The sequence below is a fragment of the Phocoena sinus genome, chromosome 5 (genome assembly GCF_008692025.1).
Source record: "Phocoena sinus isolate mPhoSin1 chromosome 5, mPhoSin1.pri, whole genome shotgun sequence".
NCBI lineage: Eukaryota > Metazoa > Chordata > Mammalia > Artiodactyla > Phocoenidae > Phocoena > Phocoena sinus.
The window spans coordinates 91,001,416-91,028,957 of record NC_045767.1 but is presented as its reverse complement, the minus strand read 5'-3'; the positions used below and the strand labels follow the sequence as shown (position 1 = coordinate 91,028,957).

General features: G+C 38.7%; 2 protein-coding genes across 4 annotated transcripts in view; one reads left to right on the top strand and one right to left on the bottom strand.

Moving 5' to 3' along the window:
- RASSF6 (Ras association domain family member 6) overlaps positions 1-7,665 on the top strand; it is a 63,709-nt gene extending 56,044 nt beyond the window's left edge. For 2 of the 3 annotated variants that reach the window (XM_032631751.1, XM_032631750.1), the window contains 3 exons: positions 2,933-3,051; positions 3,147-3,244; positions 3,342-4,856. In XM_032631751.1, the coding sequence (XP_032487642.1) occupies positions 2,933-3,051; positions 3,147-3,244; positions 3,342-3,417 (293 nt within the window). In that variant the 3' untranslated portion in view covers positions 3,418-4,856. Of the gene's footprint in view, positions 1-2,932; positions 3,052-3,146; positions 3,245-3,341; positions 4,857-6,730 lie in introns of those variants that run through there. The other variant, XM_032631749.1, reaches the window with a different exon arrangement.
- A 5,586-nt stretch (positions 7,666-13,251) lies between these two features.
- LOC116753980 (alpha-fetoprotein-like) overlaps positions 13,252-27,542 on the bottom strand; it is a 35,457-nt gene continuing 21,166 nt past the window's right edge. Inside the window, 5 exon segments of the mRNA XM_032631994.1 lie at positions 13,252-13,272; positions 16,903-16,987; positions 16,989-17,027; positions 23,608-23,834; positions 26,281-26,419. Coding sequence (XP_032487885.1) covers positions 13,252-13,272; positions 16,903-16,987; positions 16,989-17,027; positions 23,608-23,834; positions 26,281-26,419 — 511 coding nt within the window.

Sequence of the window (27,542 nt, the reverse complement as noted above, 5' to 3'; positions counted from 1 at the left end):
TTACCCATCATAGAGGAATGATTTAATAAGTGATTATTAGGCAACCATTAAATGAAATGAGTTATATCTATACCAGTTGAATGGAAGGAATTCTATAATATACATTTAATTAAAAATGCAAGATGCCTATAAATGTATATAGTATGATCCCATTTTTAAAACAGAATTATAAATCCCTATTTATATATGTGGTTTATATGATCACATGATCAGGGAGAAAGGTATGGAAAGATAAATACCAAGCCAATAACATTGATTACTTGGTTAGGGTGTTGGGGAGATACAGAAAAGACAATGGGAAGGAGAAAAAGCACAAAAGGAAAAAACAAATTATGATTTTTTTAAATATGTGTACAATAAAAATAGCAAGTGTGATACGACCACCTTTATGTATTGTTTGTGTGTGTGCATAAAGAGATATGTGAAGGGATGGCCACAAAAAGTGAAAAGCTGTTTATCCTAGAGTTCTGGGATTCCAGGTGATTTTTACTTTCTGCCTTATTCTTTTCCTCATAATTACAGTAGTATGTATGTTGTTGAGGAATAATTCAGAATAACTGACAAGTATAATTGTATATATTTAAAGTGTACGATGTGATGATTGGACATACATGTACACTGTGCAGCGATTACCAAGATCAAGATAATCAACACATCCATCAGTTTACATAGTTAACTCTTTTTTTTCTTGGGCTAAGAATGCTTAAGCTCTACTCTCAGCAACTTTCAAGTGTACATTAGATCCTCAGAAATTATTCTTCTAATAACTGAAAATTTGTACTCTTTGACCTACATAACCTCCTTTCCCCTCCCCAATACGTATGTTATTTTTAAAATCAGGGGGAAATGCTTATTTTTACTGTAAAATGTAGTTATTTCAATTTTACCTGTGAAAATTATGTTTTCTTTTAAATTGTGTCAAAATTTCTTATACATGAAATCCAGAAGTGAAGATAATCATAACTAGGACATTTTTAGGCACCAGGAATAGAGAAAAGAATGAAGCGTATAGCACCTGTTTGGGTAGTAATGTGGAAAACAGATAGCTGTGTTTTTTAATACCTTTTATCTACTAAGCGCACGATCTATAACAGTATTTCTCGAATTGTAGCACCCTTCAGAATCACCTGGAGAGTTCATTTAAAACACAAATTCTCAAGCCCCTCCAGATCTGAGGACAGTCTGGGAATGCATATTTCTAATAATTATCCCAGGTGACCATGAAGCAAGGAACATTGCCCTGTGATATCAAGAATGAAGCAAATCGAGGATGCAAAACCAAGTTAATACAACATGTAAAGGTCAGAAGAGGATTCTGGTGGGTTAATGACAGGAGCTAAATTATCGGGTTCCCCATTGCTTCAGAAAAGGTAGAGGAATTAAAGCAATGAACACTGACTCTGTGGACATAGGAATGGATGTCACTTTAATTGTGGGGAAGCTGGACTTCTATGTTCTAGATCTTCTCTTGCCCTTTTTCCTGGGGTAGGTCCAGTCCAGGGGATGAGAACAGTTCTGACACTTGGAACTTTTAAAAGCCCAAGGAAATACATGATGCTGTAGAAGGGACTAACTGGTCCACCTTTTTCCCTTCAGTCTACTTCAACAGAGCAGACAGATTATTCTTTAACCATGGAAGTCAGACCGTGTCACACCTCTTCTTAGATCCTCCGATGGTCTCTCTTCTGACAGTAAAGTCACAGTCTTTGTGCTGGTCCCATTACCTCTTCTCTTCATCATTTAACAACCCTCCCCTCATCTCCGTGCCAGCCACCCTGTTCCCTTGCTGCTCTTTGACGGCATTAGGCATGCACTGACCTCAGAGGTGCTCTATTTATTTACTTACCCTTTCGGCACACACTTCCCCTAAATAGCTTCATGGTTCCTCTCTCATCTCCTCCAGGTCTTTGTTCAAATGTTACATCTTCAGTGAGGCCTTCCTCCACCACCCTACAATAATTGCAAACTTCTCCCCTGCACACATATATTTACACATGTGCATGCTTTCTGCCCCCTCCCTTGCTTTATTTTTTCCCCTTAATACTTCTCACTATATGTGACATGTCTTATTGATGTATCTTCCTTATCATCTTCTTCTCCACTAGAGTGTAAGGTTCATGAGGGAAGTGATTTTTGTCTGCTTTTTCCGTAGTGTACCCAGTACAGAGAACAAGTCCTGGTACATAGTTGTAACTCAAAAAATATTTGAGGAAGGAAGGAGGAAAGAAAATGAATGTAAAGGCACTGTGTCCTAAAATGAAATCACAGATGTGAAACTACTTCAGCAGAAAGCTAGAAGTATTTTGTGGTGGGAGTATTTGTGACTTTTGGAAATTTGAAGTTCTGGGACTATACCAAATAGGAAGTTATTTGTTTTCTCATCTCATTATTATGGTTGAATGGATGAAGTCCATAGTTTAATGAAATAATACAAAATATCCCTGATGCGAATAACAATTCTGAATATATTTTTAAGAAAAGCCAAGGATTGGATGTGGGGTGAGAGAGAAATGAAGAACTGAAGATAATTACAAAGTTTTGGATCTGAACTACTAGAAAGATAGAATTACATTAATGGAACTAGGAAAGATCAATAAATATTTGTTGAATGAATGAAAAATTGTAAAAAAAAATTTTTAGGAGTGTTGCATGATACAAGTCATAAATGGGACTGAAGATTTGTCTGAACGTCCAAACCAAAGGCAAAGTTGGCATTCTGAGATAGAAAGTCAAACCCCGAAAGATAGCAAGAGAAAGAAGTCCATTTTTAGTTCATTTAAAGGTTTTGATTTCAATTTACTTTTTTGAGTGAGTTCCTCCTGTTGTATGCTCTTTTTAGGTCTTTCAAAGTGAGCTGAAGAAGCAAAATGAATGGACAAATTATGTTTCTTTTTTTCCTCTGACTGTAGTTGATTTTTATTTTCTTTTGCAGAGCAGAGACGGCTAAAGAAAACAGACATTCCGCTACTGCATAGACTCCTACAGGGACCATCCAAAAAGAATGCTCGCATTTTCCTCATGGATAAAGATGCAGAAGAAATTAACAGTGATGTATGGATGCCATTGCCCTGAATCTGTCTTTGCCCTCTCGTCACTCAGCATCTCTCACACAAATGCTCTGCTTTTGTTGTTTGTTTTTCTTTCAGGTGGCTCAGTATATTAACTTTCATTTTTCTCTCCTGGAATCCATCCTTCAAAGATTAAATGAAGAAGAGAAAAGAGAGATTCAAAGGACAATAACAAAGTAAGTTAAGAGCTTGCACACTGGGTGCTTCGTTCTTTAAAAGGTTCAAGGCACAAAATGTGTCCAGTTGTTAATACTCTTTTTCTCCTTATTTCAGATTCAGTACAGAAAAGGCTATCATACTGAAATGTCTTCGAAGTAAACAGGTAATAAAAACAGAGACAACAGTTTAGCAATACTGGTCACTATTGCTAAAACACTTCAACAAACTTAGAAGGGTGTTACAACTATTTGAGTGCATAAATTCTATACTTGCATTTATACAAATATATGTGAACTTGAATCTGTAGGAAATTGAATGTGGTAAAAGCTTGTCTCTCTTTAAACTGAAGAGGTTAAGTAGGGTTCACAGTTGGACTGAAGGAACTTGAATTTAGTTTCAGTAACTGGAATAAGCTCGGATACTATGTATTTCAAATAGGTTTTATAGTAAAACGCTCAATGAACTTGAATTTAAATGGCATCTTCAGACGCCATGCAGCTTAAACTTATTTTAGCTTCAACTGTCAGGAGAACTCTCATCAACTGACTCTCAGAAATGATTCAGAAGTAAAACCTGCCAGCTCTTAAAATAAAAAATCAGCACACTACTACCCCACCAAGGAATCTGATGGTGGTGGTGTTTCACAGCTCCTTAAACTCTAGCCTTTTCATAAAAGCTAGGACTATCTTTCTATGGATACGTGGCTTTGGGCTATCTATAACATCAGAGCTATCTGTCCTTTGGGATGGAAAAGATTATGGACTCTGTTAAGAAATCCAAATTGTAATTTTCTCAACCTGAGCCCTTCTTTTATTTTCCCCCCTCTGTTCTACAGATGACTTTCAAAAGTGTTCTTAAGCTTTTCTTTTGTCAATTGAACTAGTTTCCTTTATTTTTCCAAACAAACATATCACAGAGATTTAGTGTATTTTGTTGGCTAGGCTAAGGCTTGACCCATGATAACCATTTGTTGCTGAATAAATATAGAAGATAATGCAAAGCTGTGGTAGTCGAAGTTGGGCAGGAAATCTGGAGCTCTGCCCTTTTTCTCCAAGACAACTCATTCTACAAAACAACACTCAGGGTCCATCAAGTACACTTAACCAATCTGAAAAAGCACTGAGAATGCCACAAGTATTATCTAAGATTTTATTTATGAACTCTATATTAAAAGGGAGTTTTATACAGCTCTTTTCCATTCCACTACTAGTTCTATTTGCATTCCTCATAAGCATTGGATTAAACTGATTATATTACACACACTATGGGATAAGGTTGAATGTAATAAACCCAGTTGGAAGATCAATTATCAAAATATGAAACATGTTTAAGACAAAGGTATTACTTCTCAGTGTAACCAAATCCTAAACCAGACAAAAGCAAAAGTGTGCTGTGAGCTTTTCAGTCCTAGGAAATCTCCTTTATTGAATAAGACATGGGCTTGCATCTTCATCCTATTATCTATCAGTTATTAAGAAAATCTCATCTCACAAAAATAAAGCGAATGTAATGGTTAAAATTCAGTATACTTATTTAAAGTAGTGTCAAGTATCTGACATAAACATGACAAAAGATTCGTCTTTAATATATTGAAAGTCTACAAAATGCATTAAAAAACACCATGCCTGGGGAGGGAGGGAGACGCAAGAGGGAAGAGATATGGGAACATATGTATATGTATAACTGATTCACTTTGTTATAAAGCAGAAACCAACACACCATTGTAAAGTAATTATACCCCGATAAAGATGTTAAAAAAAAATTTTTTTTTAAATACCATGCCCGGATAGAATAAATAAGACATATGGCTTGAAAAGTAAAATTGCAGAAGAGGAAATGCAAATGGCTAATAAGTATGTGAAAAAAGTTGTATCTTAATAGTGATCAGTTGTATTAGTCTGTGTCTAATCAGGAGACAGAAACCACACAGTCATTTAAACAGGGGAAATTTAATATAAAGAACTTAGCTGTGATGATAGAGTAACTATAAAAACGTGAAGAGAACTCCAAAGGGTACCCTAAGGCTGAGGAAGAATACCCCACAAAGGAAAAGCTTGGAGAGAGGAGCTGAGAATTCATTGGAGAAGGTGTGGTTGCAGCCCAGTGGATAGGGGAGACATCCTCTGGTGGCCCAGGACACAGCAGGGCCACAGTCATAGGCCAATCAGGAACAACTCTCCGGAGTGTGGATCAGGTGGACAGGTGAGCAGAGGGACTTGGGGCTTCTCTGCAGGCACAAAGCCAGCTCACAGAGTGTCGGTGTCTGGAGGTCTGCAGGAAACAGAGTCTGGGGGCACAGGTAAGCTGAGGCTGAAGGGTAGGCACACAAAAAAGTCAGGGGTGCTGCTGCCAGTGCTGCTAGGACTGGGGGGACTGCAGGGGCCATCTCTGCAGGAACCTAGTACAACTCTGTGTGTGCCTTGGACTGTGGCATCTTTGAGGCTGCATGGGACAAAGGTGGGGCAAGTGGCTTACCAGATGATCAGCCCCACAAGGCACTCTCTGGGAGCATGCACCAAGTTGAGAAGGTATGGAGAGTAATGATCTGAACTAGGACACAGGCCTCTACTGGGCCTCCAGGCCGTGCCACCACAAACCAAATCAAAAGCTACAAAAGGGGTTGGAGGAACACAACATAAAGAAAGCTGCACCCTACAGGCCACTAGCACTGAAGAAACCACTCTGGGTAGAGCAGTGAAGGAAGAAAGTCAGCTTCCCAGAATCCAGAAAGACCAACTTCCTCCTACAGTGTTTCTCCAGTGCCCCCTACTGACAAAGCATGACATCATGTAAGCTGCAAAGGAATCATATAGAAAGGCTCCCTGTACATTTTCACAGACAACAACAAAGAGTGAATTCGGAGCAGAGATGCAATAAAATAACTGGCATGTCAACAAAAGGCAAAGCAAAGGAAAGTGAAATTCATCTATTAAAGAAGATTAAGAAATGATAATATTAAATACTCAACAAATTACAATGAGATGGGCACTTAAACTACTGGTAGAATTACAAATGAATATAACTTTCCTTGAAAGCAATTTAGTAATAAGTTCATCCTATAATTCTACTTGTAGGATCTTATATGAAAATAATCATATATACAAAGACACTATGATAATTATTTATTGTGATAAAAGGAAGTAAATAGCCTAATGTTCAAAAATAGGAAAAAACGATTAAGGAAGGAAAGAAACATTTACCTATAGATTGTTATGCAGCTCTTAAATTGTTTTCTAATAAATTTAAATTATAAGAGTAAATTCTCCTTATGTATCTGGATAAGAATATAGATACAATATCCAAAAGTTTATTATCCGTAAGATATATAGATATATGTTTATATATATACGTATATTATTTGTACATAAACACTACAAACCAAAAACATGTTAAATGTGGTTATGTCTGGTTTGTAGAATTATGTATGGGTGATTCATGTTTTTCATATTTTTCTACACTTGTTAAATAATCTGTAATGAACATATATTGCTTTTTCTATTTAGGAAATAGAAAATTTATGATTAAAAAGTTGCCAACCAAAGAGTAGCAAGTACATGCAAGCACAGAGTTCTACTAGATGCAAAAAAATTCAAATAAATTATGCAAGTGAGATGTTAACATCACTACTGTGGTAGTTTTAAAATATATGTATGAAGTCTTTGATACTCCTCCTCTCAAGATATGGAGCCTAATCTTCCTCACCTTGCCAATGGGCTGGACTTAGTAACTCACTTCTAAGGAACAGAGGAAAGCAGAAGTGCCAGGGTGTGGCTTTGGAAACTAGGTCATAAAAGTCACTGTGGTGTCCTCCTTGCTTGTTCTCTTGGATTGCTGGCTCTGGGGGGAGCCAACTGCCACATCCAGAGTAGCCCTAGGGAAAGGCCTATATAACAGGAACTGAGACCTTCTTCCAAAAGCCTAAAAGCCAACAAGGAACTGAGGCACCCTGTCCACAGCCCACAGCCGTGGGAGTGCGCCATCGGCCAGCCCCAGTTAAGCCTTCAACGACTGCAGCCCTGGCAAAGAGCTTGACTACAACCTCATGAGAGACCTGAGCCAAAAATCCCAGCTAAACCACTCCTGGATTCCTGATCCTCAGAAAATGTGTGAGGTACGAAATGTTTGTTGTAGTATGCTGCTATGTTTTAGGATAATTTGTTACATCACAATAGATAACATATAATTTCTGAGACAAAAATCTGTTCACTTCAGAGTCATCTTTACATAGTACAAGAATATAAACTTCTGTCACAAAACCGTTCATCCTTGTTTTAGGCGGTCCAAATATTTCACTACCAGTTACATATTAGTTCAAATTCAGTTCTAGATAATGTTATACTTATTAATGGTAGAGGACCTGTCACATTTATCTTTGCATACTTTGTTGTACTTAATATGGTGTCCTGTGTATTGGATGTGCTCAATAAAAATCAATTGAATAAAGGACTGAATGAATTAATGAATGAATAAAAGAATGAGTGAATAAATTGTCTAAAATATTTTTTTAAATCCCCTGTATATATGCCTCCTTCTTCACAAATCTGATCTAGTAGCTAAAAACATATCGAAACTTTTCTATATAGTTTTGCCTAATATCGTGGTGTATTTTATCATCTCTTGGCAGTATGAAATATACAGTTAGGCAGTGTTACTATGGAATTTTGTTTAGGGTTGTTCAGCTTGGCTTCAAGAACTGAAGAAATCCATTTGCAAGGCAGTTGATGAGGTGGAAAAGATGGCAGATGTATCTATTATATTGAGATATCTACATGTGAAAGGAAAGGAATAGGATGCAATTCAAGAGGGCAAAACCCTCAACAGCATCCATTTTTCTTCTAAATAACAGCTAAACTATTAGACTGAGACATTTGAAATTGTCCATATTTGGCCTACAAAAGCAGCAATTTTATATTGTTGAAACTAACCACACTTAGCATTTGCCTTACATAGATCAACTCATTTAACATCCATTACACTCCTGTGAGGAAATTAATCTTTCAACCTGATTTTAAAGATGAGGAAAGTAAGCCATGGAGAGGTTGGGAGATTTGCTAAGCTCTTTAGTAGAAGACTGAGGTAGGATTTGAACTTATGGCTCCAGGACCCACACTCTTAACCACTGGAATATATGGCCTCACCCTAATTACACACCCTCAAGTGGCATCTCTCTGTCTTCATTTGTGATATAGAAATAATAGTACCTACTTCGTTATACGGTTGTAGGAGTTATAGGAATAATATATTTAAAGGCTGACACTTTGCACGTAAGAAGTGTGTGATAAATATTAGCTATTGTTATAACTAAACTATAATATGTCCTCACCCAACACTGTAGCCTAGGCTTTCACTAAGTCTTACTGCCCACAACTACTTTATTCTTGTCTCGAAACCCACCCCTCTGAATCACTCACCATTCGCACTCACACTCTCCGAATCTTTCTGTTAAAACATGCCTATTTTCTAGTCGTTAGCCAGGGCCACTCCTTCCATGAACTTTCCTGGTCTCTGTGGCTATGTGTGATCTCAAACTCCTGGGTTCCACATTAGTTAGCTCTGCTCTTGTGACACTGGAAACGTGAAATCTGCCCATTAATATAATTCCTTATGTGTTTATATCTTGTTTGAATTCATTAGTGATCTGGCCATATCATATTCATGTTACTCCCTGCAACACCTAGCACAGTGTATTGAATACAGTAGATACTTAAATGTTTATTGGATTTAATTTGCTACTATATATGAACATGCTGAAATTACTGGAATAAGGAAAAACTGAAATCAAGAGCACTATAATGAGAATTAAACATTTTCTCTAACCAAAATCATTTATTTAGTAAGCACTAAAATATCACTGCTTATTTTTACTTCATTACACACGCAAAACTAAGTTGAAATTATAAGTTCTTTATGTCTTTTATGCCGGGATTTCCAGGGAAAAGACTACTATTACAAATCAACACTGAAAGCTCAAGTGAACATAAATATGTTAGGACCACTTGGTGACAATGTCAACATCACATATCTCGGGTAAAGATGAAAGGGAATACAGTCATGTAAGTACCTTTATTGTAAAACATATTTCATTCAGTTCATCAATAATCATTTTCAGTAGTGGTACAGATAGAAACCACAAATGGCACTTGGGTTCTTTTTCACTCCAGAAACCCAGCAGCCACGTCCCAGTTCAATGTGGCAGCTCATTACATCCACCTGAGGCTTTGAAAGGCCCCTTGGTTTCATATTTCTATTGCTGCTTCTGAGAAGTAGAAAGCTTATGGGGAGAGAGGAGGGATGGAAGTGGGTTGTAGGAGAGTTACAATAAGTAGATTTCTCTGCTGAGTAGGAAAGGAGAGATTTAGTGTAGACTAGTTAATGTTCCTGAGTAACATTGCTAGTAGCTGAAAAATGATGTTGATTCTTCTTTTGAACATTAGACATGCATTTCATTATTCATGAAAAACAAAAAGCAGTTCTCAGCAAAGATTGTACACTGACATATGCTGGAATCATTTAGCCTCCCAAAAGAGACTGGCACTTTTTGATCAGTTTGGACCCCTAAAAAAAAAGCAAATAATCACATCTGTGAGAAAGAGAAAACAGCTAAGCAGCTCTGATCCCCAAACAGAAAATCTTTAAGACTTCCCTTTTGCATGCCTGAGATGGGTTTTAATAAGCCTGCCTCTCAAGGTCTCAGAATTTCTCACAGGCCTAGTCCCTTAGCTTAAGGACCTAATTAACTGCAATGCCTCAGCCACTTTCAGGACCCCAGATTTAGAATAAATAAAAATTTGCTTCCTCCTCACAAAAATATGGCACTCTTTTGCAGGGTAAGAATGAACAATCAATGTCAGCTTCTCGCTGCATTTTAAAACAGCTCTAGGGGGCTTCCCTGGTGGCGCAGTGGTTGAGAGTCCGCCCGCCGATGCAGGGGACACAGGTTCGTGCCCCGGTCCGGGAAGATCCCACATGCCACGGAGCAGCTGGGCCCGTGAGCTATGGCCACTGAGCCTGCGTGTCCGGAGCATGTGCTCCGCAACGGGAGAGGCCACGACAGTGAGAGGCCCACATACCGCAAAAAAATAAATAAATAAATAAAAAATAAAACAGCTCTAGGGTAATCCCATGCTAAATCACTGCATATTCAGGTATAGAAATTCAAGAGGAACAAAACCACTAAAATTGATCAGATTATCTCTACTCCCTTCATATGTACTGGTGTAGATCTTGATATTAAGTCCAAAAGTTTTCCCCAATTTGTACCTGTATAGTCCTTATTCAAATAAAAATCATTTGTAGAAGCCCAAGTAGATAAAAGTGAAATCTTTAGCTTAGTGGAAATGGGACCCCTAGAACTCCACTGCTAAGGTATGAACACACACACATCTGAGGGATAGAGGACTCACACTCCTAAGAGCCTCTAGGATCCTGTAGAAAATGGTTAGAAGTCTAGTAATTTAGTTCTTCCCACCTTCAAACAGTACCACACCTAAATTGCCTAGAAAGATTGAAATCTATTTAGGCTTGTTTTTAAAAATACCTCTGGAATTTACGTATCCTTACTTCCACGGTGACCCATGACTATTTTTGTTTTGTTTTGTTTGAATGTTAATTTATTTCCTTTTTTAATTCATGTTTTAAAATTGAATGGTTAATTTACAATGTTGTATTAGATTCAGGTGTACAGCAAAGTGATTCAAGTATATACATCTATTCTTTTCCAGATTCTTTTCCACTATAGGTTATTACAAGGCATTGACTATAGTTCCCTGTGCTACATGGTAGATCCTCGCTGTTTATCTATTTTATACACAGTAGTGTGTATATGTTAATCTCAAACTCCTGATTTATCGCCCCCCACCCCCTGCCATCCCCTCTGGTAACCATTAAGTTTGTTTTCTATGTCTGTGAGTCTATTTCTGTTTTGGAAATAAGTTCATTTATATCATTTTTTAGATTCCACATAGAAGTTGTATCATATGGTATTTGTCTTTCTCTGTGTGACTTACTTCACTTAGTATGATTATCTCTAGGTCCATCCATGTTGCTGCAAATGGCATTACTTCACTATTTTTATGGCTGAGTAATATTCCATTGTGTATATATATCACATGTTCTTTGTCCATTCATCTGTCGATGGACATTTAGGTTGCTTCCATGTCTTGACTATTGTAAATAGTGCTGCTATGAACATTGGAGTGCATGTATCTTTTTGAATTAGAGGTTTCGTCTTTTCTGGATATATGCTCAGAAGCAGGATTGCTGGATCATATTAGTAGCTCTATTTTTAGTTTTTTAAGGAATCCTCCATACAGTTCTCCATAGTGGCTGCACCAACTTACATTCCCACCAACAGTGTAGGAGGGTTCCCTTTTCTCCACACCCTCTGCAGCATTTATTATTTGTAGACCTTTTAATGACGGCCATTCTGACTGGTATGAGGTGATACCTCATTGTAGTTTTGATTTGCATTTCTCTAATGATTAGTGATATTGAGCATCTTTTCATGTGCCTGTTGGCCATCTGTATGTCCTCTTTGGAGAAATGTCTATTTAGGTCTTCTGCCCATTTTTTGATTGGATTGTTTGGTTTTTTGGTATTAAGCTGTATGAGCTGTTTGTATGTTTTCGAAATTAATCCCTTGTCAGTAGCAGTGTTTGCAAATATTTTCTTCCAGCCTGTACATTGTCTGTATGGGAGACTGCTAACCTGTCATCCATCTGAAGACTTTGGAATAATCATCACTAGTCTATTTCTCCAAATCCTGTGACATGCTTTTCAAACCTTTTTACATTCTACATACTGCTGGACATAACAACTGAAGACTTTGGAATAAACTACTAGTCTATTTCTCCAAATCCTGTGACATGCTTTTCAAACCTTTTTACATTCTAGATACTGCTGGACATAACAACTTGTCAAGATCCTTTTAAAATGGGTCACCTCTCATCTCTTTTGAAATCCCAATTCAATAAGAGTAACAATATACCGGAAAGAATAAAGCCTACAGATGCTAAAAAGAAACAAAAAAAACACCATCAGTGTAAGAGCTATAATGAACTTCTGAAAAACAGTCATTGGTGTGATATTAATCAACATATAAAAATGCAGAGATAGAAGCTCAGAATAGTAACATTAAAGAAGTACCAGCAGTAAAAGACCAGAAAGTCATTGATTTCTGAGCTGCTTTGGTTCTTATCTCCTGCTCAGCCCATTTTTTTAAACTTCCTAAAGATTCCTGAAGTCACTACTATCCTTTCAATATACGAATTTTTACTTAGGTTAGCCAGAATTTGATCCTATTATTTACAACTAAAGAACCCCAACTAACATACCAGCTTAAAATATAACTGTGTAAATATATGGGTGAAATAATATTTAAATATGCAAGAGCCCCTAAAGTTTATCACCCGGGTGCCCATTCTGAAAATATACATAAATACATACATACATACCTAACTTAAGAAGGTAGCCAAAAAAAACTTAAAAGAATCCAAGAAAAAAACACAAAATGGGATGTTAGAAATAGTCAATTTTACCCAGAGTTACACTTAAAAAGAAACTGTTAGTGGACAGCCATAAATCAGTCCCAGAAATAACTAAATCCAAACTGAAAGATTAAGTCAGAGGACTTTTCAAATGTTATCAAACTGTAAGTTTCAAATCTTATCAAACTTTAAGATGATAGAATATTCTGTTACAAAAACTGTATGATTAAGAACCTGATATAATTTAGCAGTGTGATATATTTTCGTGGTGTGATGAAAGTAGATGCTTTATTTGTCAACATGGAAAAAGAATGGTAATTAGAAACTCTCAAAAAAGAAGGATGTACTAGGAAATCATAGTCCAGATATGTAAAGCTAAATAAATGTGGCATATTTTCTGCAGTTGATAGTAAGAAAAAAGACTTCATTTAATCTTGACACTTTTTAAGTGATCCAGGATAAGTCATTGAACTATTGGTCAATCCATTCATTGTACGGCTGTAAATAATATTACAGTTAAACACACTATTGAACACTATTTAATGGCTTCCAGGATCAACCTATTGACAAAGCACACAAACCTTACATTTACAAAGCGGGATGAATAAACCTAGACAGTGTGGAAGTAGTGGTATAGCTTTAAAAAGGAAAGCTGGCAAAGAAATCAAAAGAAATTTAGACATGTTAATTATGTTTTGGAAAATCACTAGATGCTGATTGAAGTCAAAGGACCAAGAAATAGAGAATAACCGATAAAAGAGCTAAAACTACAAAAATACTTTACCTAAAAAAAAAAAATGAGAGTCTACTGGTAGTATTGTCTTAGTTAGTGTAAGTATACTATATTCTTTAAGTGACAGCAGTATTTTAAAAAACTATTAAACTAATAATGGTAATCACTAGGAATACTAAAAGTGAAAACTTAAATTGCTTACCTTTTGGGAATGGGAAATGTACCCTGCTCTTCTGTCTGAACTCTTGCCATGTTCGTGTATTACTTATGTAATTTTCAAAACTTGTGTAATGTATCATAAGAAACTAAATACAGTATCCCAGAGTGACCTGATCCATGTGGTTACAATATCACATTGCTTAATCTGACCCTTGTTTTTTCTCCAGAAATGCATCCCAGGATTGCAGTAGCTTTGATAGTAGACCCATCAAGTTGTAAGCATAGGCCACTTAAACCAGCAAGTCTTTCCACATGAACTTGTGCTGAGTTACAACTAAGAGCAGAACTTTGCTTTTTTTATTGTTAAATTTCATGTATTATTTTCAAACCATCATTTCAACCTGCCCAAATTCCTGCTATTTCTCGTTAACTTTCTTCTATGTTATATTCTGTTGGGTGACAGATAAGTATCTCAGGCTACAATTATCATTCCCCACTGACCTGGAGGAGAGAATTTCTGAGTAGTTTTCTCCTTAAAACTGCTGAAGTCTACAATTCACATCATTATTTCATGAAATATGAAATTCCTTTTCTTTGGAAGATCCAAATTCACCTTGTATGGCTGAGTTTCTTATTTTATTTCTTCTTTTTGTTTCATTCTTATTCTTACCAACATTCCAACATTAATTTTGGTTCCCTTTTTTCTCCTTAGAATTTTCCTGCATTCTGGTTTACGTCTCAAAACATGTCTTCCATCTTGTCTAAAAATGTTTTACCCTCCCACTAGCCACAGCTAGAAAGGCAGTCTTCAAACCTGCCCACTTTCTCTTTTAACAGGCAGAACAGATTCACATAATTGACTATTCTAATCTCAGAAAAGAAAACAAATAAAATGCATGTAGGTCCCTGGAGCAGTTAGTCTAACTTGGAACATCTACACACTGCTAATTGGCTAAGCCTCTTCACTTCTGGGATTTTGGTTCCATGGAGACTCCCAAAGCCACTAGGTATTATTCCTTTGCATTACAGTCAAACCTAGACCTCTTCCATAAACATAGAGGCACAAAGTCTCACCGAAACTCTTGATGATAAGATTCCAAAATATTTCGATCATATCTTCCTATATTTTTTGCTAAGCCTATTCATATAAGGTTATTGCTTTCATATTCCAGTCTTACCTTTGTATTTAATGTCCCCAAAATCTTTCACTTCCTTTCATAAATAGGTTATTTTTCAATTGTTTTATTATTTTTGTTACTGTCCTTGGTTCCAACTTCTTACTAAGTTAGAAGTAATATAAAAATATTGGGAAGGGAGGGAGGAAACAGTTTATGATTATCTACTTTCACCTTAGGAAAGTGGTTCTTAAAGTGGTCACCAAACCAGCAGCATCAGTAGCACCTGGGAACTTGTTAGAGATGCAAATAATCAGACCCCACCCTAGCTCTATTAAATCAGGAATGCTGGGGATGGAAAATATTGATTTTGTTTCAACAAGCCCTCCAAGTAACTCTGATGCACACAAATATTTCAGAATCACCTCCTTAAAATAATCATACGGAGATATACTTGGTCAAACTTTATAGATGGTGCAGAATTACATATATTAAGCATTTCTATCTGAAGAAGTTCATCTAGCAAATTTTAATTAACATGATATATTCTTCAGATAGCCCCTATTTTCTCCTTTAATTTGTGGAGAAATCCTAAAAGAAAGTAGAGAGGGAAGGGGAGGGAAGGGGAAAAGTTTGGGCTTTTCAACGATTAAGTTGAAGAGCACTGTCAGACAAAAAGTGTGGGGAAAAAAAGCACACAGAAATCTTCCTATCATGCTGTTGATGAAATAGTTCAAGCAAGAAGCATTCACACTCAAGAGGAAGAACACTTCAGGAAAATTCCTTTGGGGATTTTTAGGCATAGGCCCTTCTGCAAAAGTGTTTATCTGTGTGGATATAGGGTTGTTACTCAGGTAGAGATCTGTTTTCTGAATGTTTTACAAAAAAGTGAAAGGGCTTTAAAGTAAATAAATGGGCACTTGTGACTCTTTTCATTTTGTGTATCAGCTGGTCTGGGAGTCAGCAAAGTTTTTTTGTGAACAGCCAGATAATATTTGGAGCTTTGCAGTTCATTCAGTCTTGTCACAACTACTCAGTCTTACAACTACCAATTTTGCTGTTGTAAAAAGCGGCCATAGACAACACGTAAATAAATGGGCAAGTTTGTGAGCCAATGCAGCCTCATTTACATAAACAGGGAGTGGAGCTGAGTTAGCCAGAGGGCTGTAGTTTGTCTACCTTTGACTACACCATAGATATATGGCTTTTAACATAAGCACATGTACAGTTTAGGTGAAAAAGTAGAAAAGAGCCACTGAAGGTAATTGAGGCATTCATGAAAATTGTTACCTGTGAAAACGTTTCCCTGGGCCACTGCTAAACCTAGTCCTAACTAGGACTAACTAGCCACAGCCTGTTTTGACTGTAAAGCCTGCTATATTATATTCTACTTTTTGAATCACACGTTTGCATTCTTCTACTCGGATACTATGACCTACTATATCCTAGTTTCTGCTTCTCAAGTCATGTCCCCAGGAGAACGGTCCATCCCAGGTCCCCTCCATGAATTCACATGAATTTTCTGTGCCACACAGGGATGGTAGGATTACCATGATATTCTTAGAAATTTAAGTCATACAATGTTACCATCTTATGAAAAGTCATTTGCTTGTTAACGGTATGCAATTAGATTAGCTACACAAAACAGTCTCCTGGTACTCAGTTTGGTGTGTATGCACAAAGAGACACTTTTTTCTGGTCACTGTTCTTTTCTCTCTCTATTCTTCAACCCCCTGTTCTAATGATCTGCCACTGAGAAAATGCAATCCTTTCCACCTAAACCGGTTTCCTAGTTAAGCCCCAAACTACATTTGGTGACTCTTCCTGATGATGCCCCCAGAAATTCCTAGAACGAAGCTACAGTTTGCTCTATATTTCCAAGGACACCATTTCTCTATAATGAGAAAGTCAACTCATCCTTCTTCCTCCCACCCTCAGTCCTAAACATCTCAGTTCATCTGGTGTCATGACTTTGTATTTATCTTTATTCATGTCTAACATGCCTAGTTCCCTCAAATGAACACAAATATTAACATGTCTTAAACTCAAATATAGTCAATTACACCGATCCACTTAAATTGTGATTTTCTCCAAATCCATTCATGATTGGCATGGAGAAAGGATTTTTTTTTTTAAACTGTACCCTAAGAGTGCTAAGAGAATAGACAAGGAAACAGAGATACCTCTTCTTGGAGACACATTTCACTTTTCTCTGCTTGACAGCACATCTCCACCAGGTGAGCAAACTCCACAATAACTGATTGGAACTGCCGCATATGGTTCCTGCTTCACAAGGTTGCTGAGAAGTCTGAATAAGAAATGAGTGGCAAAAATAAAATCACTCCCTGAGTTCTAGAAGGCCAGCTTGCAAACCTGCCTTACTTATTTAAAGCTGCACACCACCCATGCCTTTGTATAGCTCTCACTCTTAAGTTTACAGGCCCTGAAAATGCCCTGATGTCTTCATAGTTTTCACAGTACCCATCTCCATCTTTTATTCAACATATTTTTCTTCAAGCACATCTCATCGATATAACTATTAAATTAAATTTAATTACCTTTATGTAATTATTACTAGGGTAAATATTATTTTCTATTTTTATTACATTGGGTGGTAAATAGGTTATACAATAAATTAGCTTTCCTATAATATTTTGTTATGAACATTTATTCTAAACAACTAACTTCCCAATAAATATTACAAGTATAACACACCTGAAAGTTGAGGCCCCCTTATATGTTACTAATAATAAAACCAATCCACTAATTTGAAACTTCAGTAGTTTGACAATCATCTCAGACTTCCCTCAAAGAATGAGTTTCCCCACAACTATATAAACATCGGTGTTTCAACCACTTAGAATATTTTAAATTATAACCTGGTTTCTGTCTCTCTGTTTAATAAAGTAGTATCGGGCTTCCCTGGTGGTGCAGTGGTTGAGAGTCCGCCCGCCGATGCAGGGGACACGGGTTCATGCCCCGGTCTGGGAATATCCCACATGCCGCGGAGCGGCTGGGCCCATGAGCCATGGCCGCTGAGCCTGCGCGTCCGGAGCCTGTGCTCCGCAACGGGAGAGGCCACAACAGTGAGAGGCCCGCGTACTGCAAAAAATAAAAATAAAAAAATAAAGTAGTATCCCAAATCTTCCAATGTTGTCCTTTTTTTTTTTTCTTTATTGATCAAGAGAGATTTAACTACAAAGAAAACAAGCATGAAGGGTAGGGGAAATGTACATTAATCCATATTTTATTGCTTACCCAAAAACCTTCATTTACTCTTCATTTTCAAATTCACATTGATAATACCTAGTGGCCTTATTTGTACTTGAGTAGGTATGAAAGAAAATATCTCAAAGCTTTAAGTAGCTATTTCTATGACACTCTAACCCAAGGGTCCGGCAAATATTTTAGCCTTTTTCAGCCAAGAGGCAAAATTGAGGATATTATATAAGTACTTATATCACAAGACAGAGAACTCCAGGCCCGCCCCACCCCTGGGGTGGGCTGCCCCAAGTGGCTGGCGGGCACAATTTGTGCCAGTTGCCATTAGCTGGAAATGATGGTGAAGAGGGACCAGCGGTGGGGAAGGGGGTGCACGCTGCTTGCCTCACTCTGTGCCCCAGTGGCACGCCCTTTTCTTCTCCCCGCACCCCGCTCTCAGCGCGGGCAGCTGGCCCAAGGCAAGGTGACTCTCTGAGTCGCTTGACTCCTGGACTGAGATGCCACCCACCCCTCTGCTGTCCGGCAGTCGTCAACAGTGAAGTCCCCACCATGCACGTGGCACCAGCGCAGGCACTGGGCAGAGAGAGCTCGGTCCCAGGCGGGGAAGGCAGGAGCGAAGCCGGGAACAGAGGCGAAGCAGACGCGGCACTCTGCAGCTCCCAGGCTTAACTTGTTCAGGCAGTGCCCGTAGGACCTACAGAAACAGCCCTGGCCAGATGGCCGTAGCGTGCTGACCCCATCTAAGCAATCAGATATTTAGCTTAACTTGGTAGCGCCCTGGACATGCCTCTGAACTTCCCATTTCAGCTCCCCCCTCCCCCCAACCCCCAGCCTTGAGGATAGACAGAGCTGAAACAGCAGCATGACTGAAGATACGGAAGCACAAGCCAATTTTCTTTTCGGAAACTGCTACAGTGATGAGGTGGGTTTGAGAAGCACGTAATCACTGCATCCTCTCAGCACCAGCAAGACACAGTCAATAGAAGCTAGGGGATTTTAATTAACCCCATGTTTGCCCCTAATCCTAAGAGCTGGGAATTTAGGAAAAAATCAGAGAGGGGACAAAGACATATGTACAAAAATATTCATTGTCACAATTTATGATACTCAGAAACTGAAAACAATTTTCACGCCCAGAAACAGGGACTGGTTAAGTTCATTATTGTACCCATATACTGGAATATTAAAAAGCCATTAAAACGCTGTTTTGAAGAATAATCAGTGACAAAACTGCATACATTATCATTTTTAAAGCTACATTAAAAATGATGACAACAGCCAACATCTTTTGAGTATCTTGATATTTGTTCTGTTTCAGGCAATGTGCCGAAAATTTATAAATGTTACCTCGTGTAATGCTCTCTGTCACCTCCTTAATAAGGCTCTATGTCATCTCCACTTTGCATTTGTAACACTAGTTTCAACTCCTTGGGAATAATATAGATCTGGGCACATGTAACAAGCCAGTGAGGTGAGCCTCCCTCCCAGAAGGCATGAGGATTGAGAACTACGTCCTGAGACAAGAAGTCAGGCTCACAGACTTCCGCCCATTAAGAAAGGTCTGGTCAGTGGAAGACGGGAGTAATTCAGTGGTTCCCCAGCTGGGCCTCCACTACACTCATTTCTGAGTTATATGGAATCAGGATAACTCTTTGAAAGGGGGCTGTAAGAGTGCTTTCATTAAAGTCCTGCACACCGTTAAGACACAAGCAGCACTGCCACAGCACCTGCTAAACGTGTACAATCCTGAGGTTTGGGGGAGGTATTATCTTTTCCTTACAACAAAACATAAAGCAACTTTGTCATCAATTGAAAGGGTTCCAGTCTGCTGCTGAGCAGGAGACAGGAGTACCTGGAGGGCATGACTGTTCCCAGTGGCACAGGCGTGGTGCCAAGGATCCAGGGATGCCTGGAGAATTCCTGCGGAGTGGGAGAGGTAAGGGGAGTTTCATAAGCTCTCCCCTGAGGATTCTGAGGATAATTGCTGGAACTGAAATTCTGTATAAGCAGGTAGTAGTGAGAATGTGCAAAACTTGCATTATTATGTATTCAAACCGTAGGTTGATGGACAGAGGGCAATTGTGGGAGTGTGCACTTGTGTACAGATATGGAATTATGTATTCCTACACTATACATATATTTATAATGGGTATCTCTGCAGTGTTGGAATAAAAGTACTGTTTTTCTTCTCTTTTCTGTATTTTCTAAATTTTCTGCAAAGACTATGTATTACTTTAATAATAAAGTAAATCAACATTTTACAAAGAAATAGAATAGTATAAGCATTCTTTTTTCTATCCAACCGTTCTGTACATATTTGATCTTTTTTTAAATTATGTTTTATTATAGTTGAGATATGTACATATTCAATTTTCCAATTAGACCTAAACTTGATCCCACTTGAAAGAAAACACTGTGCTTGTTTGTGTCTCTGTATCATTCAAGTCTGCATGGTTATGTATGATGTATGGTCAAGACAGTTGATACTGTCTTTGAATAATAATTATCAGTTTTTAACAAATTAATTATTCAAAGTGAGAAATACAGGCTATTTCCCATTGGAATTTTGGTGGTTTTTGTCTCAGAAAATATTCCCCCACAGATAACTATATTGTTCATGATGCTGAAATTCACTACCCCACCCATAAAAGCATAGGACAGCTTCAGTCCCATGTTACAGAAACTAACCATCATGAGTACCTACACAGTGAGATTACCACATTTCCCAGCACCCACTGGGGCTTCTTTGGTCTGGCCTAGGGGATTCAGCACCCCAAGTGGCCAAAGCTGGTATAGGAGGGGCACTGGTTTTACTGTGAGTTCATGCAAAATCTGGACTTCTTTTTCCTTCCAATGTCATAAAAAGTGCACAAACTTTGCAGTCAAACTTACTTTGGCTCACGTTAGGTCCTCTACTCACTAGTCTGTGTGACGATGGGTAAGATACTTAACCTCTCTGACCCGACTCTATAAAATGAGAATTTGAACACCTACATTGCAAGGTTTTTGTGAGGACCAAAAATACTACTATATTAAAGGGCTGAGTACAGTAACTGGCATACTGAAGGCACTTAATAAATAGTGGCAAAGATAATATGAATAATTATTTCATCAAATTATGGCAATGATAATGAATAATTATAGTAATAGCACAACTTGCAACTTGCGTTTCAAATTATTGGTTGCTTCCAACCACAGTCTCCCTTCTCCCTGACTCCCACAATAAATGGTACATTGTCACAGCTTCTCACCTACTTATTCATTTATTCACTCAGCAAATAATTGATGAGCAGTTTTATAATTTCCCTGAGGGTCTGAGCTGTAGATTTAACAATAATAGAGAAACCTAGCGGAGGATGTAGGAAGGCTCTTTCATATGTACCCTTCTTCTCTTTCCTCACAAGCTCTGGGATTCCAGTTGTCTTCATGGTTTGGCCCCTCCCAACCCCTCTAGTCTCAGCCCCCAAGGTTTCTCTCCCCTCTCTCACCTATGCCTCAGACACACCCAACTATTCTGCTCTCTCCTCTGTCCTGCTGGGTCAGCTGGTTTCTGGATGCACGTCTCCAGAGGCACCAGTAGAGGGAACACTTGTATGACCGCTGAGCTTCCAGATCAGGTGGCAGCTGCTTACCTAAAGCACAGGGAGCTCAGCTCTGTGCTCTGTGATGACCTAGATGGGTGGGATGGGGGGTTGGAGGTGGGAGGGAGGTCCAAGAGGGAGGGGATATAGGTATACATACAGCTGATTCACTTCATTGTACAGCAGAAACAAACACAACACTGTAAAACAATTATACTCCAATAAATAAACAAGGAGAAACACTTTCACCGTACTGGGATAGGTAAGGGGAAGAAAGGGTCCCACTATGAGAATGCAGGTCTGGGAATGAGATTTGGAGCAGAGGTATCAGCATGTCGTGGTACCTTCCCTTGACACTCCAGATATGAAGGCTGCCTTTTCTACAACTCGGGACTCTGTGCCATTTGGAAGCTAGGCCCCCCTCCCTTACAACGACTTGCCACATACCTGTGATCTGCTTGCAGTGGGTTTATCTCTCCTGTCCACTTCCTCGCACCCACCCAGCCCACCTCCCGGATCTCTCTATCTATCAACCTAACTGCTAACTCTTTTAAAACATTTCCCCTAATTCTATTCATTCCTTTAGTTTTAAATTTTTTAATTTACCTTTTAAAATATTAGATCCTACTTTTAATCCTCAACCCCATCAAGTTGTTTCCAGCTTTTCATTTCAATGATATTAATCTTTTATTTTCATTACATTTATTCACCCTTTCATTTAAAGCACATTCTAGTCTTTATATAATATCTTAAGTCTTAACAGTTCAACTCTGTATTTTTCTTAATTGGATTTTAAATTCTTTTCCTTTGAACTTCTATTCTCTTTATTGCCTCTGTCTTATTCCATGACCTCATTTCTGCCTTCTCTTTATAATCCTGCTGAATTTTGTCTTTCCCCTCCAGGAGCCCCTTCGCTTTTTTTTCTTTTCTGTGTGTATGTGGACTTATGCTATGATGATCAGTCAGAACTATATAAGGGTGAAAGCCATGGAGAGAACCCCTACCACTTCCCAGGAAATTGGAGAGCTTTGTCCAGCCCAGCCCTTGACTCCCAATATGTATCCTCCCAGAATATTCTAGAAATCTCTACATTAGCTGTCTCTGTGTTATTGCTTTCTCCATACAGAAAACACAGTGAATTCACTAGAACACGGATGCTTCCTAATATTTCACACTTTTCATCATCTAGCCCTTACATGAAGATTTTCAAGTATTAAAAATTATCACCAGCGTTATAACCCCTTGATTAGGGTACACTAACAGCTACATGTTGGTAGTTAAGGATATGTGCTTTGAGCCAGGTAGCCTGGGTACAAATTCCAGTTCAACAACTTATTTACCTGTTGCATGATCTCATACCATTTCTTCTTGCCTTCTTAGCCTCAGTTTCCTCACAATTAAAATGGGGTAATAATATTATCTACCTCCTAAATCTGCGGTAAGGATTTGGTGAGATGACATACATAAAGGGTGCCTATCTATGCCAGAGAATTTCCTCAACAGAAAGCAAATCCCGAACTCTAAAAGTAAAGTATTATCTTCTCACATCAGCCTGGGCTAAAGAAAGAATGGCTAACTAAGTGTTACAATGGTTTTTGGATGCTTACTGGAAAGCTTTACAGTCTAGTTTGTGATCAGCTCACCTTGGGAACTGAAGAAAGGACCTCAAGGGTCAGTTGGCTTATGAATTTTAAGTACTGTGATAAAATAGAATAAGTGACAACCTTGCGCTTGCTAACCACGGGAATGTGTTTATCCCCAAGGCAACAAAAACTCTGCCTCACTTGGCAAGATGATATTGTTGGACTAATAATATTTAGACTCTCCAAGAGCAAGTCTTAGAGTAAATAAATTAATTAGAAGTAAGCTACCAACCATTTCTAATGATCGTGGGGGAGAAGGAACTATGAGGACCAGGACCCGTTTTCTCCTGAGGACAGGATCAGGGGCACGTGAGGAGGGTGGGAGGAGTGGGTGGGCACTACAGGGGAACTGCCCCACTGCCAGGAGGTGGAGGGCTTTTGATGCATTGTGTTGATTCAGGGTAACCAGAATGTATATATACATATAAACAAAGATCCTTACTTTTGCTTTTCAGTTTTTAATTCCTCCTCCTGAGCTCTGCACAAGTCCTCATTAAGGTTGACGACTTGGTCACAGGATAAATGTGGAGAAATGTAAGTTCCATCTACTTGCAGATCATCAAAGCAAGGCTTCCTGAAGGCATACGAGTCATCACAGCAGTGACCCACGCCAGCATTGATAGGCTCTGCCTCGTGTCTTCTGCATAAAGCTCCAAGAATTAGCTTTGCCTTCCCCAGAAAAGAATTAAAATAAGAGCCATAAGATTTGTGGTCATTAATATTATTATTTTTTTTAATCCACCAAAAGGTATTCTCAAATTCTAGTTTCCTGTTAATTTGGCCTGGTTTTCACAGTCTGGGAAAGAGCAAGAGTGTCAGATGAAGCCTGGTTCTCAGCCTTGTCCTCCCTCTTCCTGTCATCCTCAAAGGTCAGTTCCCTTGGACCTGACCTCCCAATTCCTCCTCAGTGTGCAATTTATAGACCAGTGTTGACTTGAGGCGGGAGTTTCTTATGCTCCATCAAATTAAAATCAAGTCTCAGGTCAACATGACTGCTAATTTGACCCAGATGCAAGACTGATGAGTGCACTTCTAAAAAAGCTCAAATCCAATGTGTTTCTGTGTTTTATAACTGGACATCCGTAACTACCACAGAACTTGGTATATGATAAATCACCTATAAACACTTGTTGAATTAATGAAAAAGTGAATAAATGAATGGTGAAAGGAATCCCTGGATCTTATTTCAGTTGTCACCTTCCATTTTCTTGTCTCCTTCTAGAACAGTCACCTTGCCTTGCTCCCAGGGTGTGGCTGATACTTATCCTGATGCTGTCTGCAAGGCTGCCTGTATTCCACTCTGAGTATAATGACCACACAAATTCCCTGTCACTTATGTATGTGGGGATGAAGTGACTGGAACCAGTGAGCATCAATATTTAATTTATGAATTTATTGAAGTAACCAAAGAGATCACTTAAAAACAAGGTTTTAGGAATATAAATCAAGAGTTCCCCAAGGAAGGCATGATTAGATAATAAAAATTTATAATAAAATAAAAGGAAGACAGAGCTGGATAATAAAATATTTTAAATCTGTAATCAAAACAATTATATTTTATCAGAAAAAAAGACTAACTTAGTATAGAGGAGATGCTCTACCAAGAATATAGGACAAAGAAAGCTGTCACCAGACAAGAATTCAGTAGCGTTAAAATATACCACTTGAGAGAGACCTGAAGATGAGCATCCAGGTCCTGGAGTGATGTTCTCCATTGCTAGGAGGGAATAATTCATATCCCTGGAAGAAATAGCCCTCAAGACTATCCCTGCCCTTCCTCTGATTCCATTTGCATGAATACCCATATCCTAATTCAACTTCCCAAGTAATGTGATTCAGGGAAAAGTGTAGCCTAGTTATTAGAACCAATTATTCTTGACATTGGGAAGACATTTCTCACTGTAAATGAAACCTGGTATTCTGTCTGATGAAGGTAACACTTGTAACTTTGATATAAGATAACAGAAAATATAAATATTTGGTCTTTGACCCTGGTTCCTGACACAAAGCTCCTGGTATGCTTATAAATTGCTAAGTGATAAGGGCATTAGGAGCAGCTTTTGTTCTAATGAGATGACTCTGAGTGAGCTCCTGGATGGCTCCTGGATGGGGGCTGGTCTCCAGAAAGACCAAGACATGATTAGAAGCTTGGAATTTTTAGCCCCACCCCCATGCTCCAGAGAGGGGAAAGAGGCTGGAAATACAGTTAATAACTGGTCATGTCTATGTGAGGAAGCCTCCATAAAATCCCAATAGTATGGGGTTCAGTGGGCTTTCAGGTGAGTGAACACATCCAAGTACCGAGAGGGTGAGACACCCCAACGCCACAGGAAGCTTCTGCACTTGGAACCCTCCCAGTTCTCACCCTATGTACCTCTTATCTGGCTGTTCTTCTGCATCTTTTTCATATCCTTCAATAAACTGGTAACTGTGTTTTCCTGAGTTCTGTGAAGTGCTCTATAAAATTAATTGAACCCAAGGAGGGAGTTGTGGAAACCTCCGATTTATAGCTAATCAGTCAGAAGCACAGGTGACAACTTGGACTTGTGATTGGCATCTGAAGTCAGGTGGGAGCAGTCCTGTGGAACTGAGCCCTCAACCCGTAGGATCTGATGCTATCTCCAAGCAGATAGTGTTAGAATTGAGTTAAATTGTAGGATTCCCAGTGTTTGCTTTGGGGGAAAAAAAAAAAAAACCCACACATCTGGTGTCAGAAGTGTTGTGAGTATGGTAATCGTGTGAGAGTAAAGGAGAAACACAAGAGGAAACTGGGTGGTTTTTTCCTACACTTTTGATTAGTATGAGTTAGTCTAAAATCAGCAAAATCGCTTTTGTTGACTTGAAAATCCAGGGAATAGACCTTGGGATATGATCCAGGCAAAGGTCTGGTGAATCTGACATCCCCAGTCTTTGCAAAGTGATAGTCTTATTTATATCCCTGCTGCTAATCAAAGACAATTGGCATGAACTGACCAGAAATAAATTCTCTTAAGGACAGAATTATTAGGTTCCATTGACAATTCATAGACGCGTCCACCAACACAAGACTGATTGCTGGGGCTTGGAGTTCAGAACTTTTAACAACAGACAGACATGCAGTCAAGGATGCGCTTACCGAGTTCTCCATGCAAACAAACTGTTGCTCATCATTCAGTGGGCAACATGTGGTGGCAGCAGCTGCCATGTTCTTCGTGAATATAACCAACTCCTGAGCAGATAGTTGTGGGGCTTTCTTAGTATAAAGGACTATGAGCCTGAAAGAATAATTTCCTCTTATTCCTGGCAATGGCTATGTGCCCAAAATGAAGAATTCTACAAAGTTTTCCTCAATATCTCACATTGTCTCTGATGTGGGATGAGCAAGTCATTAGATTGGGTTTAAGTCTATCCTTTTAGTTCTTGACCCAGTGGCTCAATGGCTTATTCAGTATACCTGGAATTCCCTTTCCACCTCACACATTGCTCCACTCTCATCCATCTTCTTTCTACTTATGAAGGATACTGTGATAGCTAATTTGGATGGCTGCAAAATCAGACTCATAGTAAACAGCTTCTGAAATAAATATATGCACAGGCCATTAAAGCATGTATGGTTGTCTACAACGTGTAGGAATAGAAGCTACAGCAACCAATGATCAGGAAACATGTCCTACTCTCATGGTCTCACACCTCTAGTGGAGGAGATAGAGGAGTACACTCAGTGTAATGAGAGGAATAGAGAATGCTATAGGTGCACACAGAACGACATCTAATCCCATCCCAGGGAGGTCAGGTAGGCTTCCTAGAGGAAATGACATGTGAGCTGAGATCTGACAATAACTAAAAATGAGCCAGGTGAAGGGGAATGCAAGTAAGAAGGGAGCACTTAGAAAGTCACTGATTGTGATTTTTTTCTTAATTAGGGGGGATTGGGAATTGGAGAGAGGAGAAGGAAGAAAGCTTAACTATAGAATCAGATTTACATTGTTTTTAAGATAATTATGGTTGCTATATAAAGAATGGATTGGAGGTGGGCCAGAGGCAAAGTGAGGGAAGAAAAGTCCATGCCAGTAATTCAAGTGATGGCCTGAACTAGGAGAGTGGTAGTGGGAACTGAGGGATATGGAGAGAGATTTTAATGAGAAAGACTCTGCAGAACTGAATTTGAGGACAAAATGTCGGAATCATTTATTGCATTTATATTATAATGGAGTTAGGGGAAGAATTTAGCTATAGCATCCAAGGAAATAGTCAACCTAATCCAGTGCTTCTTAAAGTATGACCCCTGATTGGCAGCATCCCCTGGGTACTTGTTAGAAGTACAAATTCTCATGCCCCACCCCAGATTTACTGAATCAGAAACTCTAGGGGTGGGCTGTGTTTAACAAGTCCTCCAAG